Genomic DNA, 17,930 nt, shown 5'->3' with positions numbered 1-17,930 from the left:
CGAAATGCATTGTGGGTGAGAGTTGTAAGCAAAACAGCCATGCACCGACACGGAAGTTGAAATGTGTCGCTACCTGGAACATTTATCTAAACAGACTTCTTGTATGAGTAGTTAGGCTTTTAACAAGTCTTAGACACAATTCAACACTCCCTCGGTTACGAACAAATAGCCACGCGAAGAGGTGTGGCTAAACCGGTAGAGCCAACATGGCAACGACAGGGCGTCAGTTTCACAGTTAGTTCGCACTGATTCATACAAACAACAGTCAGCTAACTCGCTTTCAGTACACGGAACTGCCAAAGACCAGTGGACAGCTGAACATGGCTGAAGTTGAGCCACACGAAGGAGAGCAGGTATCGCTGATAACCGTTATTTATTTATTTTTTTATTTTTGATCACTTATTGTCATAAACGACTACACGATTAAAGCCAAAGACGACTCTAACCTGAACCAACTCTGTTTTGACAGGACCTTGAAAAGAAAATCGAGGAGACAAGGCAGAGATTCAACAATGAGTTGCTCCAAGGTAGCACAGTTATTGCGGGCAAGCTGACAATAACATATCTTGCTTTTGAATGCATTTTGGTTGCTGTCATCTAGCTTGCATACATTCAGATATTGTACATTAAATAGTTAACTGTTACTTTACGCCATGTTGCTTAAACGTTGACCCGAATACCCAGAGCCCAGATAAGCGTTAGCTCTTTACTGCCCCGAGTAGCAGTTTAGTTTTTAGACTAATTTTAGGCTAAGCCGTCACACCATGGCCTCCTGGGGGCTTTGTTTGAGTTTGCGGCACAATATGGACATTGTGGGTCTATGAGAATTTTAAATGGGAAAGTTTAAGTCTTTGAAATTGAAACCGATTTTGAAGTTGTCATGTGATTCAGTCTGCGTGTAAATGTTTGCAGATTCAACAGAGAAGTATGACCCCAGGGACGTGGAAAGGCTTCAGACAGATGACAGTCTGGTGGAGGGCTACCTGACATGGAGGATCTATAATGTTGATGATGCCTTGAAAATGATTGATGAAAGTCTTCATTGGAGAAAAGAGTATGGGGTAAATGGTAAGGTGCTAATATGATATGCATTATGTCACAGTATAACAATGTCACCTCACTGTTGTTAATGCTTACAATTTATAGTTTCAATACTAGGAAAATGTTTGATTCCCAGTGCTACATGCATATTATATTTGAGCCCCAAAAATCACAAGCCCTTCCTAAAAGTGAAAATATTGACATTACCATTTTGAGATGTCTATAAGCCTGCAGTACAAACCGCTGCTTGTCTTTGTGCTTCCCTGGCATTAGTTCAGACAGAACATCATTGTTTCTCCACACACCCAAGAACAATCCCCACTGTTTCTTGTGGGGAACTTTTCAGAGTAACTGTCTGTTTTTTAAATAGCAAATTCTATTTGTCAACAGTTGTTTTTTAGAAAGTTTCCTTCAGTAAAGTCTACAAGGTATTCAAGGACTTCGCCTTTAAAAAAAAAGGGGGGGGGGGGGGGGGGGTGAATTTATATCCATTAACAGAAAATTTGCTATTTTCCATCAATTTTGGAAGTTTTGAAAAGACCTACTTTTGGGAATCTAGGTCCGTTAATAGCAAGACTTCATAATGCTCTTAAAATGTGGCAAATTAGTGACCTTGTCATGTTGCATATTGTTATTCTTTGAATGAAAGCACTGGATAACAATGTAATGAGTGTCCTCATGTGTGTTTCAGACATTAATGAGAGCACTATTCCCAGATGGATGTTCGAAACTGGGGCTGTCTACCTCCATGGCTACGACAAAGAGGGCAACAAACTCTGTATGCACTTGCTCTATTAAAAGAGATGCTTCAGCTCAGCCTTTATTTGTTAGAAATGTTATATTTCCCACTAAAAATGTTTGATCCCAATTTGAGAAAAAAAAATACAAATTAAATATGATAACTTAAAATTTGTTTCCTGTGTTTTAGTCTGGTTTAAGGTAAAGCTGCATGTCAAGGATGCAAAGACTGTCATAGACAAGAAAAAGTATATTGCCTTTTGGCTGGAGAGGTATGCAAAGAAGGAACCTGGGATGCCTCTAACCGTTGTGTTTGACATGACAGACTCTGGCCTCAGCAATGTAGTAAGTCCATAAAGTTATTTTTAAGAGGAAGTCTTTTATGTTTAAATAATTTACAGTTTGTGCTCTAGTCTAATCCAGGTCTTCAAAACTCACATTATGTTTTCAGTCTTTTCCTCTAAGGCATAAGCCTGTTGCTTTCCTGTTACTGTCACTGCAATGTTGTTTACCTTCCTCATACTTCTTGCTTCTTGAGCTGTCGACTTGCAGGGGCTGATACTCCTCAATGGTATTACACGTTAGAGATTAAAGTAACCTTTAAATCCTGATGGTCAACTCGAGCGGGCCGTCTAATCCTTAGGCTCGCTGTGTCACAGGCATTGGCTCCTTGATGGAGGGCTCTGTCAGTGAGTTTATTTCATTAGCTTGGCTCTCTCCTAGAAAAATTGCTCAATTAAAGACGAATAAACCAACACAAACAAGGCAAAAAGAATAAATAACTATGCAGCTACTGTATAAAATGAGTAGATTAGATGATCAGTTTGGAAAGCAGCTTTATTGAGGCCTGTTGAACCACAGTATGAGCCAGCGCAAAGCTAGCCAGTATGATCTCATTAAGGGCTGGGAGCGAATTTCCTGCATAGCAATGAGGCTTCTAGCCAATTGTAAAGCTGAGCTGCGATATAGGGGTTATTACTATGGACGTATTTGCTGTTTGTCTGATAATTCAAATTATCATAAAACAGTGAGGTTAAGATTTTTCATATTTATCTAAAATTGTTTAAAGCGTAACTGAACATTTGACTTGGAGATTAAAATTTGTGCCTGTCTAAGGGGCTTTAATCAGAAGCCCTTTTATTATTTATGTTGAGAAAATGCACTGTAATCTGAGCCATTTGGGAGCTCTTTTTACGTAACTTGATTTTAGCAGGATTGCAGGATTGTGTAATTAAGGCATTGTGTAATGATAAAAGTTGAGGGTTAAATCCGCGTGTTACCATTAAGTAATGGCAAAATGGCATAAAAAGCAAGATGGAAAAGATTCAATTTTTGTTTAAAAAAACAAAAGTATTGCCGTTCAGAAATGGAGGAAATACATGCTTAAGACTTTCTCTGACAATGGTTGACAGAGGCTGAGCAGGGGATCACTCAGAAGGGGAGCATGCAATGAATTTCCATATAATATTAAGTGGGTCGCTTCAGATGTAGAGGCTGTTAAGAGAGGGGAAAAAAAAAATTCCCCAGCGAATGGGGTTTGTTGATGCATATTTTATTTTTTAAGCCTTGTGTGTGGTATTAATCACAAATTTCTTTCTTCCACTTTGTGTTTCAGGACATGGAGTTTGTGAAGTACATCATTAATTGCTTCAAAGTATATTATCCAAAGTTTTTATGTAAGTTACAAAAGTCATGTAAGTCATCTGGATCTTTTGAAACATTATTCTTACTAACTTCTTCCTTTTTTTTAAATCATTTCAGCCAAAATGATAATAGTGGATATGCCTTGGATTCTGAATGGTAAGACTGTGCCTTCCAAATTTCAAGCAGTCCTTACTAGTTTTTACGATTCTGACGTCAATAAACAATAAAACATTTGTCTCTGCTACAGCTGCGTGGAAGATTGTGAAGTCGTGGTTGGGTCCAGAGGCAATCAGCAAACTTAGGTTTGCATCCAAATCTGAGGTCCAGACATACATAGGCCCCGAGTACTTGCCACCTCACATGGGTGGAACGGTATGTTATGGCTTTTTTAAATGGTTTTAAATTATGCGTTAATTCGTTTAACAAAAGATGCATTAGCAATGGAATGGTCAATACTCCAGTGGGATTATAGTGTGATGAAGGTGTGATAAATATTAAAACTGGGGTAGGCCACATGGTTTGGGTGTGATTTAGCAAAAGAAATTCCATAATAATCTTTCAGCAGGTTGTAATTCAAGTCGTCTGAGAGGGAATTAGAGTCTTCTACCCCCTCTGGGCTCTGATTTTAGGCTTTAGAAAATCTAACATGTGATGGGAAAATTTATGAGTCACAAGTCCTTTTCAGAGCAGATCAGGTGAATGCTATCATTTTGTCACCCATTAGAAAGTAACAGTGGAATATGTTAAGTGGACCATGATGTAGAAGATTAGGATTCAAATGCAGTGTGAAGCGTTAAGGTCAACGCTGGGTCAAATGTTTTTTTTTCCCTTCAGTATCTGCAGTAGTTTTCTTGCCAGTGATGAAGAAATCTAACTTTTAGTTACTTTGCTTCTTTCTTTACATAACCAAAATCCTATTTACTGATTAATCTGTTAGGAAAAACACAGAGATGTCTGAATTTAAAGTGTTACACTTTAATAACCATGCATGTGGTGACCTAACCTATTTGGCTATGTTCTAGGATTCCTTCAAGTATAGTTACCCACCTCTTCCTGACGATGACTTCCAAACACCCATCTGTGACAACGGGCCCATTGTTAGTGATGATGACAGGGAGAGCAAAGAAGGTGACTTGGATGTTAAAGATGCCCTTGAGTCCAGCTTCACTTCAGATGTTGTAGTAAAGCCCAAAAAGGTACATTTTCTTTCCATTTTAGTTATTAATATACTTTTTTTAACAAAGAAAAAAAAATAGTGGATAAAAATAATTTCAACTTTGTACACAATTTAATTACACAACAGTATAAAGTAAAACCGCTCCCTGGGTGTTGTGCAAGTCTGTACTTTGGCACTCAACACTTAGTATATGTGTAGTTAGTTTGATTGCATCTGATTGCCTATAAATAAATGTGACCTTTAATGCTGATGCTAATATAATTGGCAGGATTAGTGTTTCTGTTGTTATTAGAGTAGCTGCTCTCAAGTTCAATTCAATTGAATTTTATTTACAGTGCCAAATCCCAACAACAGTCGCCTCAAGGTGCTTTATATTGTAAGACAATACAATAATACGTACGCGATGTCAGCTGAGACTGAGTTCTGAACATTTTTTCAGATTTGGGTAGTGAAACATTCTGCTTCTAGGGAGATTAGGTGAGGTTTGGTCACTGATTATTTCATCCTGTGCCTTCTTTCACTCAGTTTCTTTAAACTGCACACAAGGTAACAACATGTAATCGGGTTCCTTTGCAGCAGGTAATGGTTCTGATTTTTGTAAACATTAAGCTGCTACCTATTGCCTCTGTGAAGGTGACTTGTAATGTAATTGGCAGCAGGCATATCCAAAGCTCTTGCATCACAGCTGGACCACTCAAACTCAAACTCAGCAGTCTTTGTCAACCACACAAGGAACTAAAAGATTGTTGAGTTTGTTGCTTAAGCCACTCCATGCTGGAGCTGGATTCCTTCTCCCTGGCAGGATGGAGCACCATCGCTGAGATGCCCCAAAGACTGAATGTGTTGGAGCCCTCATCACCTCCCTCTCCCTCTTGTACAGCACCTTTTGAAAAAAAAAGTCCACCCTTCCAAGTCAACCTTGCTTATTTTCAAGTGAGCAGCATGCAAAAAGTGCCTGGCTGGAAGAAGATGGGATGTTATCAAAGGGATTACTTTAGCATATACTCATTATCTGAAAGTGCCTGTTAAAGAAAGTTGCAGTTACATTGTATTAGTGTATTTTAATAAATACCACACTGGTTTAGATTTTCAGAGCTGGGATATGCACATCAGACAGTCATTTCCAGTCACAAGTTTGATGCTTTTTAATGTCCTTAGTGTAACAAGTGAGATCACCTCAAACTCTCGGCCATTGTTTTGGTTAGAGATGCCTAAACTTGCCCCACATAACATCATCAAAACGTGCACAGATCCCATGACTTGCGTAATGTTATTTCCCAAATGTTGGTATTGTACTGCAGGCCTCTGAGGTGGCCGGTTTCATATCAAAACATTTGCGTCAGCTCTGTGGAAAAGTTGAAGATATTTTTGAGGCTTGCCTGACAAAGTAAAGTTACACAATCACTCTGAGATGACACTTTACACACACGGAGGAAATATCTGAATATGGCCTCTTAGGTGTTGTGAATATTCAGGGTGAGAGAGTAGTGGTTCCACTTTGACAGGTAATTTGTTGTAATGGTAATTAAAAATTCATGTAAGCTGTTATTAAGCATAATTTTGACACTCGCCTAAGGTTGCATACCCATTAGAAATTAAGTCTGCAAACGTTATTCACCATCGCTCCCTTTTGAGCCTCGGGCATCTTTATTCAAGGTTTGCATATTATCCACAGCACCTGCATAATAACCACTTAGCACTTATTTTTGTGTTGCTTTATTATCCTGTTGGAAAAAGACCAAATTGGGTAGATAAAGGAAGCACAATAGAACAAAAAGCAAAACACTTGAATGGGATCAGAAGTGGACAATGTTAAGATGAGAGCTTGTGCATCAGCAGGTTGCTCAGTAGGGTTCATCATGTTTTCAATTCTGCTACACCTGATTTCTGGTAGTCCATACTATGAGTGAATCACTGTGTTTTTACAGTTGGAAACTCTTGGAATTTCAAGCCCGTCTGAGCGCATTCCTCAGTGCTTGTGTAGACGTTTCTGCTCCTCAACTATCTTGTGTCACTATACAAGACTGTTCCTCCATCAGCACCATGCACCTCAACCTGCATTCTTCTGGATACCAGTAATCACTAGCACAACCTTTTGGCCTCAGAAAGCTAATTGAGTTTCTTTCTGTTTTGAAACAAGGGCTGGATGTGGTAAGGAAGTGTAGGATTTCGCCTACACAAGGAGCTCAATGTCCGGAAGATTTCTGCAGGCTGGAAAGGCAGGTGTACTCACGTGGGTCGAATTATTGTGAGTGCACCTCCCTCACAGTCTCCTGATGTCATCACCACCCCTGAACATGTTCATCCCTTGACCTGTCCTGGACCTTACATTTCGATTTGACCCTCCATTTGAAAGCATAACATTTCTGACCTTGTTATCAAGGCATGTCAGCTTAATAATGAGAAGCTTATCATTTGCACTATGTCCTGTAAACGCCAAACCAAGTGGGACAGTCATTTCACAGTTTAATTAGCTGTGGAGAAAGCGTAGCACACTCACTGCTGATCATTAGCAGTTTCACATTATTTGTGTCTTCTCAGTTTAAAAAACTGCCAAGGTAATTACTGTTATATTACAGTAGACCAACTTATTAACCCATAGCACTAAATCTTTAATCCTGCCTGCCTTTGAGGCAGCTTTTCACAAAAGCCGTCTGTGTCTTGTCCTCTAACACTATCTCTTTTTAAGTCTGTTATTTACCATTGCTAATCACACAGAGAATCTTATTTTGTGCCTTGATATGAACTGTTTCACCAAAAAACACTCCGATCAGCTCTTACTTTATTATATTTGTCAGTCCCTTCTGTGCCTTATAAAATGTGTAGAAATCACATATTTCTGTAATTTTAGTTTAATTCCTTGTACCCAGCTATGGCAGTGTATTCCTTTTAAATGTAATTTTCAAAATTAATTACTTTTTGTTTCTTTTTAACAAGTAATGACATTTTGTATGAGGAGTATGGATCTAGTAGAAATAATGCCAATGATATTATCACTAAAATAACTGTTAAACACTATCTGTATGAGACAGTAAACCATTTCACTTTTTAATTCAAACTTGATTATGTTTTACATTTTTCTACTCGCATTTCATTTTGTTAAGCTTGCTCTTTAAATGGATAAATAAATTGAGACATTTCATCAGCAGTTGATGTTTTCATTCTGGCGGTTGCATGATGGTCAGCCATGAAATTAAGCTTGCTTCCTGTCTGAGTCACAGAAAATACTGTCACATGTAGAGTCTGCTCACTTTTGCCCCTGCCCACCTTCCTTTTCCCCCTCGATTCCTCACCTGCTGTGCTTGCTGCACAAACTGTTTTACACACCATGAAGCATCCATTTCCCGAACTGACCTACTTTAAAATAACTACCATTTATGCAACCATTTTGAAACGTCTGTCCTGTCAGCTGCTGTGTGGTCTTGAGATTTGTGTGAATAATTTGGGTCGAAGTTTAAGCAATTTGCTGACGTTATGAGCTGTATATGAGTCATCTTGTGACTCCACAGTTACTTTCGTTTGTTTTGTTTTGTCAGAAGTCACAAGTCACAAGTTTGTGGATCACTTTTGGTTCCTCATCTTCATGGACATGCTAATTGTGGTTGTGTGTTCCCTCTGGAGGCTAAGTGGAACAACGGTCAGGGATCATCATAGGAATTTCCCATGCAAAATTATATTAAGTTGCGTTATCTGAGCATTTCAAAAAAACTATTCATCAATGCCAGTACATGAATCCAATGACGGCTTTCTCTGCATGAATGCCAAAGGTCACACATTTCATTTTTAGGGGAAAAACCAGATAATGGTCACATGACAAAAATTGTGTGTCTCTCTAATCAAATGCTTTTTGTTCTTTCAGGTGAATTTTCTGGAACAAAGTTTGAGGTCAGAGGACAATGATAAAGGAGATGCAAGTGCCAGGACCAAAGGTGCCAGGAAGCCGCTGACCACCTTCAAAGGTTCTCTGTTAGATGTTAGGTAGGTTATAGCTCATCAAGATTGCATTAGTTTGGACACCTAAATTTAAGAGTTTCCATAATTTTGTCACAGGCAAAGGCATCTGCTGTGTTTTCCCTTTGTATTCTAATACTACACTGTTCAAGACCATACAACATGTGAGATAAAACCCCAACAAGACGACCCCTTATGAGCAGCCACTTGGCTTTTGCGCTTATACTACACGTCCATCTCTCTTTGCGAAGAACCAACAGAAGTCACCCATCATGCTTGTATTCAGGTTTCCATGATATTGTTTGTTCAAAATGTTTTCACACGCACAAAAGTCAATATGAACATGTAGAAAGTGCATTTTCAGTGGCAATATAGCACCTGCTTTCAGATTAGGAATCACCAAATAAAATTCGTTAAAATACAGAATCGTTAAAATACAGAATCCCAGTAGTAAAGTGCTTGCTGAGCAGTGTAATAGTAATGACAGAACAATTGCAGCCATTTAGTTGTAGTTCATTTCATGTTCAAACTAGCTTTTTGCAAACACTGACAAGTAACTGATGGGTTGGAAAGCTTTTTGAATGTCACTCTGCATCATCAGTGTTGTGGACTACATGGCGAGATCATATTCAGGGAACAGCCATCGGGTCATGCAGCACTGTAATGCTTTTTATGTGTTTACATTTACTGAATGTATCACAGAAAGCTCATGGGAAAAACCTAACATAGAACTAATATTCTATGTTCTAATATTTTTATTAAAAAATGATGTGCCTCAGCAGCTCCTCCTTTCTTTGGTACCCTAATGAAGATCACCTGTCAGACAGGCCTTTAGAGCCCTGCAGCGCTTCCTTTTTTCTTTTATTACGTCTTGGAGGGGGTTGCTACTATGGGAATTCCATTGTCTGTTACTTTTAAATGGACTTAATGAACTACTAAATTTCACTGAGTAGGATACTGTCAAGCAATGGAGCATCCCCACATTCATGTGCTATTAGGCATTCCTGTTTCCATGGTTAACATTTCTGCAGAAATACAGTCCCGATCAAATGTTTAAGACCACTTGAAAAATGGCAAGAAATCATGTTCCAAGGTTCCAAGTAGCGCTTCAACATGCAACAACAGTGTTGTCCTGTTGAAAAACCCAGTTGTTACCACACAGATTAGGGCCCTCAGTCATGAGGGATGCTCTCTGCAAAATCTGTGCATAGCCAGCGTCCGTTTGACACCCCTGCACCTCCTGAAGCTCTATCCATTATGGCGCCCCCTCCACTGTGGCACGCAGAAAACATCTCAGGTGGGATCTGCTGATCAGTAACTGCTGATCAGTAACGTTGGAAGCCATCAGGACCATCAAGGTAAATTATTGCCAATTGGGTCCTTCGGCTCAGTCCTAGTGAAATTTTTTTGGGGTCTTCCTGACTTTTTTGTTCCATAACCCTCAGGATCATTAAAGAAATTCCAAATGACTGTTTTACTGCGTCCCACCTCAGCAGCGGTGGCGCACTGCGAGAGACCCTGCTTATGCAGTTCAGCAGCCCAACCTGTTCAAAAAAGGAACGTGTTTTTGCTTTTGCCATCGGAACATCATGACAGTGTGACTACCCAACAGAAAATGACAATGAATCCACATTTTTGCACAGATTTGGCCTTTTAAAGGCATGTGGTCCTAAACTTAAGTGTTGTTTTCAATAAATTGGATGCTCAAAAAAATGTTTTGTCTCACTCCTATTTCTTCTGGTTGCATGTTGAAGCTCTACTTGGAACCTTGTTCAGATCCAACCATGCAAAATAGCATTTTTTGTCATTTTTCAAGTGGTCTTAAACTTGATCAGGACTATATATACATATACATATATTGCTTTTGCAGATTCGTTCCCTTTGTTAATACTAAATATATATTTTTGTAATTTTGTAAATCATGCTAAATTCCCACCTCTGCTATCACAAACTCCACACCACACCAGAGTATACCAATATGGACTGATATTAATTCTATTTGTTTACTCTGGACCGCGGTTCAATTACAGTTTCACACAAGCTAAACTAAAATAATACTAGCTTTAAAAATGAACCTCACCCTAAACAAACACCTAAAACATTCTTGGCGTCTGATCTGCACCTAACATACTTTGCTTCTCTGCAGGTGCACCCAGCCTAGTTGTTTAAGCTGCTTCAGAATTTGCTTGGCCTTCTTCCCTGCAGCCTGAACAAAACTGCACTAACCGGGCAAACATGCCAGAATCAGTTTTAACTGCAAACAGCAAAGGTTGACTGTGAATGCATCAGTCTAGCTGATGTGGACCTGGGTTGAATACACAGACCAGCCAGCTTCTTTGTTCTGCAATGACAACTCTATTGTGTTTGGGAGACCTAAAGCCAGAAGTGTTATCTGGTCACCAAAGGGTAACTGGTTTGATGTCCAACACAGTTTCCATGGGTTCATCTATGAGTCTGTCCCATGTTTCTGCCAATTCCCTTTCAGGAAGACATGCCAAAGTTTGTTCGGGACCCTTACATCCTTCCCTGTTTAAATAAGTGTACTAGCTTATTAGTTACATCCAACTAGGACAGGAAAATCTGAACATCAAGGAGTATTTGCTGTAATATACATGTAACTAGGTATAACCAGTTGACTCACAGGTCTGTGTATTATGTATTGAAGAGCCATATGCAAAAAGATTAACTGCATCTGAAGTCATTATTGATGTTTTGTACCTTTTATAGCTCAACTGATCTGTTCAAACAGAGGCAGGAATTAAGGATGCTGACAGTCAATTGCTCATTGACTAGAGATGAATTGGTGTTATGCTAATTAGTAAGAAACACTGGCAAATGATCAATTATCTTCAAGAAAGGTGTACTAGTCCCCCTCCTACACATTGTCAAACAGAACATATATTTTAATTGAACCTTCATTTAATTGCAAATAGATTGCTGAGTTCAGAAGATATGCATTTCAGTATGGAGTACAACAATCCCATAATGATCTGGTTGTTTCGTGGGTAAATATTTTGCGTATATAACGTGTACTCTTCATGTACTCTTCATTTTCATGAATAATGTCTGTTGATTTCTGTGTTTACAAAGCTAAAGCTTTGATGTGGGGATTTTGACAGCTCTGGGCTGTGAATTATACTGATAAACAGATTAAAATGAGCCTTAAATGCAATTATGTTTGGGAGTTGTGGTAGCCTTCATTCGAGACTGGGGGCTTTAGGAGAGAGTAGGGGTCTTTCATCTTGTGTTTGCCAGAGGTTTGCAGAGCCCAAAGACTCACTTTGAGATCAAGCATGCCTTACTCTTTTTTTTTTCTCTTTCTTTTTTCCTTTTTCCCTACCATAAGGGACATGGAAAAGGAAAAAAAGAGAAAAAAATCTTTGTTCTTAGCGGTCTTAGTTCATAAAACAGCCAAGCTGCGTCATTGAGAAGCTTTATACATGCATAGCAGATAATATGATCCCGCTGTAATAAGTATGCAATGTGCACCAAGGCCAAATTCATCAAATTGCATGCTGCATGCATATATATATATATAATCACCAAGTTAGACTGTGTGAGCTAACGACAAGCAAAGCATACGTGACACCTTACAGGTTTCCTATGGCTCGTTCCTTCCTTTGCAACATTATACAAATCTCTCTAAATCAAATGCTAGAAGGGATTCATTTTATTTCATATTTTTTAATCCAAGTCATAATATCAGGAGGTCTCCCTCTAGTAAGATGGACAGCTTGATTCCGGATACTAAGCTAGATTGCTTTATTTTAAATATATTTTCCTGTAGCGGTAACATCAGTGTTCTAATGGGCAGCTTGATATTCTCGTACACAACAGACTTTGGAAAAACAACCCATGCTGAAGTCTCCTCCTTATAACTTACAAAACAGCAGGATTTTGCCCTGCAGCTAAGCTTGTTGAACAAATCATAAAACTTTCAAAGGGGCTGTAGGAGAGCGCCGGTAACATAACTTGTTTAGGTTGGCTAAAGAGGACAGTAAACAAGTAAAGGTTGATTTAGATGTACCATGCTCATTCAGTACCACAGTGTTCTGTTATTATGTTTCCTCTTTTAATTCAATGATAAAATTGTTAACAATTAATTACAGTGAATTAAAGAAGCAGATTCTTCATTCAGTTAAATAAAATCCTGGAAAAAGTAATTTGTTAGAGGTTTCCATTGTCAAGACATTTTGGCTACATTTTTAATAAAAAAGAATAAAATTGTGTCTCAGGTTTCCACCTATATAGCAGTCTAATGTAGTTCCTTTTTGCTCTTTATCTCTCTGTTCAGCCCTGCAGAGGAGCTCAGCTTTGGTTCTGGAGAGACTGAAAAGAAAAGCTTAATTATCCTGAACAATGTGGTCAAAAATCAGGTGGCCTTTAAGGTGAGTCTGAAAGCGTTCACATTCAAGTGTGTGGCACTTGCTACAGTTAATTCGTGCACCAGTTCCCTTTGATCTCACAGTTCACAGACTAACTATTGCGTTTATGTATTCAATAAATTGAGGAGACAGGAAAAAAAAAGCATTGTTAAATGTTCCTTTAATGTCTTCACAGGTGCGGACCACGGCGCCCGACAAGTATAGAGTGAAGCCGAGCAGCAGCTGCTGTGAGCCAGGAGCTTCAGTAGACATAGTTGTGTCACTACATGGAGGTATTGCACTTAAGCTCTGCACTCTTCTCACAGCAGATGTTTCTAAATGCTGAACCTCAGAATAATCAAGAGGTTCAGTGTATTACCTTCCTAAAGTGCAGGCAGCCACTTTCTCCTGCCTGACATGCATATTTCAAGACTGATAAAAGAATCATCTCTACAAAACAAACCATCAGACAACTGGCAGTGCTGCGCGAGTTGAAACAGCTTGTGCCCTTCAAGCACCGAAATGTCAGCTGTAGGTTATGATGTGCTGAACATAGCTCGCTCAGAGGAACCAGTGCAGCTTATTTTGGGTTACTTTTTTTCCTAGCTTTTATGCTGTGATGGGGGTTTTTTTCTTTTCCCCAAAACTGTCACATCTAACACTGACTTCTGTGAACATAGCCCTTCTGTTTCAGTCAGTCAGCTGCACTAGTTTTGTTGTTGATTTTAAGAGCAATTTAAATTATTCTTTTGCATTTTCTGAAACAAAAATCTAATTATTCAGTTTTCAACAGCTTTCTCGGTAAGTTGTGCTTACGTTAATGTTTTTGTTTTTTTGTTTTTCTCTGCCTGATTTTGTGCAGGTTCTCAGGCCTCTCCACAGGACAGGTTTCTGATTATGGCTGCAGAGATGGAAAGTGCTGGATCACAAGATCTTTCACAGTTCTGGAAAGAAGTACCGAAAACCAAAATCATGGAACACAGGTCTGCAGTGAAGCGTTGGCCACACGTAATGCCAAGCTTTTACTTTGGCATGCCTCCCAAGTATATTTGGCAACTTATTTTAGATTCTGTGCTCATTTAATTCACCTGAGGGAAAGAAGAAATCCTCGTCTGACTTGTTTTTTTCTAGTTAATTCACAACTAACCTGCCTAGTCCCAGCCCTTCCTGTCTCATTTTCACTACCAGCTGTTTCACTAGCCAGTTTGCTAATGTAACAGCCTCAATATCATTCAGCTGCTTCCCTAAAGTGGATCCTATCCCAAAGGTGGTGGAAGTGGATCTCCACCTACTTACACTGCAGCTGGATATCAGCTTTGAGCTGTAGGGCCAGTTAAGTTGAAAACTAGTTTGTGTGCTACTGTGCCGAGCTCAAAAAGGGTATAGCACAGAACAAGGATTACAGCTGCTAACTGAAGTCTAAAATGTTGGAAATAAATGAAGATGGACTATGTTTCTGCCACACAGTACTCCTGTGGACCAATGATTGCATCCTCCTGATATCCTACACTAATTAGATTGTCTTTCCTACAGATTGCGCTGTCATGTTCTGGAGAGTGCTAAACCAGCAATTAAATCTTTTAAGGACAACCCAATGGAGACAATGCCAATCGAGCAGCAGGAGTTAAATATAGCGGTAAGTTTTGGTGTAAAAAATAAATAAATACAGAAATCTTGGTCAGTTTTTAGACTTTTCAGACTCTGGTTCCATTGGTAACCATCTAATGAATATACATCCCTGTCACATGGCAATCAACAGTATCTTTCAAGTTTAACGTGGGAACAGTTAACTGTTAGTTTGCTAACAGTGCCCGTATTTTGTTGGCATTTCTTGGTCTTTGGTCGCCACATGTCTACCTGTGTGTACACCACTTAAGCAACAGACACTCATCCATCCATCCATCCATTTATTCAGTTCAGCTCACAGACTGGAGTAGGGTGAAAAGTTGGGTAAATCCAGTACAGGTCTCCAGTTCATCACACAAATGACTAACACAGAGAGACAGACAACTATTCATGCTACATTCATACCTACAGCAAATTTAGAATCATCCCTTAACTAACATGCATGCTCTTGGACTATGGGAGGAAGTTGGAATCCCCACGCAGACACATGGAGAACATGCTGACTTCATTATCTAAAATTTTTCTGTCAGCAAAGAGAGGTTCTTACCATAACAGTTAGCTCTTCCTGTTTTCCCTGCACACAAGTTTCCACGACCGGTTTGAAAAACACTTTAGAAGCATAAACGAGGTCATTCAACCAGTTTTTGTCTCACCAGCTAATGCGAGTCACAGCCTGCACCTCACGACTGGAGGAGAAGCTGAACAACACCCTGTGGTTGCAGAAGGTTCTCATTGTGTTGGTGGTAGTCCTCGTGATGCTAAACCTGCTGTGTCTCCACCTGCTGGGAACAGCTCAGCGGCCATCTTGATGTGCAACGGCACCCCATCAGCTGTTTCTGTGAATTCCGGATACACAGTTCCAGCGGGGCCGCGTTTGAACTTCCTGATTGGCGGTCATCTGATGTTTTCCCGCCCTTTCCACAAGCTGCTATCATGGAGAGTCAGCAGGGCTGACTTTAGGACATGTGAGTTGTTGTGGAGTAAAACTAAATGAAGAGAGATTCTCTTTTTCTGACACAGTCAGATTCAATGATGTGACATCAATTCCTTGGTGTTTTGTTGTTGGTTTTTTTTTTTGGTTTTTTTTGTTTTTGCTTTTTAATATTGCTCATGGAAAAATGTAATTTACTTAAACTAATTGCAACAGTCACAATATGTAGAAAGTATTAGTTATTTTTTCAAACACGTTGTATAATTTTTTACATGATATAAATATAAACAAAATAAACACCTTTGGTCACCTTATCTAATTTCATTTGACATCAAAAGGCTTTTGTCTTTGTGATCAGTTCAGGTAAAAATAAGAGGGAAAAAATGAACTTGTGGAGTTAAATACACCAACATTTGACCAAATATAGATGTTTCGGCTACTTAGCAGCCTTGTTTTGCATAAATATTCAAGCTCCTTAATAAACCCTCATTAGTACAGAGGTGCCTAATTGAAAACATCGCAACATATGACCTCACTAAACTTCTCCACACTCCGAGCAAGGAGCCACAAGAGATCTCTGTCTACACTATCTCCTCAATTTGTTTTAATTACCCCAACACTGAACTAAACTAAAATTACCAAAGCAATTACTGGCGAGTGCAAGGACACGGCACAACCCACTTGTAGCTTAGTGGGAAGCGCTGATATCTATAACAAGATCCAGCTCGGAGCAATCAGGATGTGAGCCGCGGCGCGAGGAGTGATCGCGGTTTGCTTATTAGATGTGTGCACATAAGGGCTGCCTGGCTTTAACAACTTGCAGTTTGTTCACAGTCAGTGGTAGCTGCTTACATTTTAGGGGTGATTAGAATTCTTCATGCATTAATGAGTAAACTAATCCTGCTTTCATTATGAACACTGGGCAGCTTTCACATGCCACAAAATATTTATTTATTTATTTTGTTTCCCTGCACATGGCATCGTGTTTTGTCATCTCTAGCTTTTAATATTTTAGAGGTAACTCTAAATATGCTGTCTTTCTTTAAGTGAAAGCGCCATGTATGCGCTTTCTAGAAGGTATATTTTTTAAAGTGCCAATGCACTTTAAAAAAAAATGGATAGAGGTTAATGGAGTGTGTGCCTCTAGAGGGGAAAAAAGTAAAAGCTTTGGTATCACACATAGCTTGGTTGATTTTCGGAGTGCATCTGAGTGCCATGCAGCACGTGACTGAACTCGAAAATATTTCAGAAGAATAGCAGAGAGTCTAAAAACAGCCAGGATGACTGGAGTGGGAAATTATTCAAGTGGTCATATGACGGTGATTCCCAGACAGACTTGCCTCATCTGATTTTCGAGATATCACTAATTGCAAGCTGTGGATATTGTACGTCTTTTTTTTCCAGCAGCTGCAGAAGACAGAAACTCCTCCGTAGCATTGATTTCACATTAAAGATCAGTTAAATCGAAACTCGGTGTGCGTGCGTGCGTGTGTGTGTGTTCCTGGCCCCGGGCGATAATGCAGTGTTTGAGGGGGTGACGATTTAGTTTGGGCGCCGTATTGGGACAGAGGGATCAATGGGGAGTTAACGAGTGCTGCATTCAACAAGAAGGCTGTGGGTGAATTGAATAAAATCATGTTGACGTCCAGAGGTGAAGGAGCAACACATTCTGCTCCTTCATCATCTGTAAATGACCTGTTGAAATCAATGATTTTGATACAGTGGCATTACTCATTTCCAATAAAAATGATAGATGCATAAAATGCATCCATATCCCAGTCATATTGTCTGCTTTAGTCATTTCTTGCTTTTTACTTCTAGCATAAGCCTCTTTTCTGCTCTGGCTCCTGTTCTGTTGTATGTATTGATTAAAATATGGGTCAAGGGTCAGTGAGTGCTTACTTGGTAGGTTTTTGACAAGCTTACAGGCTGCTAGGACTAAGCATTACAAAGTAATGCCTTGCTCAAAGTCCCAGTTTATAGGACATTCTTGAATAAAACTATGGATGTTTCTGCATTGGAACAAATGTTTACTGTGAAACCAGCCAGCTTATTGTCAATACTGGATTTGGGGAATGGAGATAAGTGCATCTTCTTTTTTCCCTTCTTTCAGTTCCTCCCTTGAGGAGTCTCCACAGCAGCTCATTTGCCTCCATCTCACCCTATCTTCCCCCGTCACACCAACTCTGCATGTCTTCTCTCACCACTTCTATGAATCTTCTTTATGCTGTTTTTTTTTTCCTCCTGCCTTCCAGCTCCATCTTCGGCACCCTTTTTTCAGTATATCTATTTCCCCTCCTGTCTAATTCCAAACTGAGCTGTTCCTTTAATATAACCTTGTCCCTCTGGGTTACTCCTAATCAAAATCTTCAGCTCTGCTACCTCCTGTCTTTTTGTCAGCACCACTATCTCCAAACCATACATCATAGCAGGTCTCACTACCATCTTGTAAATGTTC

The 17,930-nt window shown here is 39.5% G+C and overlaps 1 protein-coding gene across 1 annotated transcript; it reads left to right on the top strand.

Moving 5' to 3' along the window:
- The first annotated feature begins 16 nt into the window (after positions 1-16).
- mospd2 (motile sperm domain containing 2) lies at positions 17-15,786 on the top strand. The gene is made up of 15 exons (XM_006788383.3): positions 17-353; positions 470-527; positions 913-1,068; positions 1,733-1,819; positions 1,970-2,124; positions 3,395-3,455; positions 3,541-3,579; positions 3,671-3,795; positions 4,446-4,619; positions 8,460-8,578; positions 12,846-12,939; positions 13,112-13,208; positions 13,778-13,898; positions 14,449-14,551; positions 15,198-15,786. Exons 1-15 carry the CDS (start codon positions 321-323, stop codon positions 15,348-15,350), a joined length of 1,575 nt encoding a protein of 524 aa, XP_006788446.1. The 5' UTR covers positions 17-320; the 3' UTR covers positions 15,351-15,786.
- The last annotated feature ends 2,144 nt before the right edge of the window (positions 15,787-17,930 follow it).

Source organism: Neolamprologus brichardi, chromosome 16 (genome assembly GCF_056152115.1).
Source record: "Neolamprologus brichardi isolate AB-2024 chromosome 16, ASM5615211v1, whole genome shotgun sequence".
NCBI lineage: Eukaryota > Metazoa > Chordata > Actinopteri > Cichliformes > Cichlidae > Neolamprologus > Neolamprologus brichardi.
Note: the sequence above shows the minus strand (reverse complement) of the source record. Positions and strands in the feature narration are given on the sequence as shown.

Excerpts from the sequence above, each read along its gene's own strand:
- mospd2 (XM_006788383.3), top strand. The coding sequence starts at position 321 with ATGGCTGAAGTTGAGCCACACGAAGGAGAGCAG. Across the intron at positions 8,579-12,845 it reads GGTTCTCTGTTAGATGTTAG|CCCTGCAGAGGAGCTCAGCT; the intron begins GTAGGTTATAGC and ends CTCTCTGTTCAG. Across the intron at positions 12,940-13,111 it reads AAAATCAGGTGGCCTTTAAG|GTGCGGACCACGGCGCCCGA; the intron begins GTGAGTCTGAAA and ends ATGTCTTCACAG.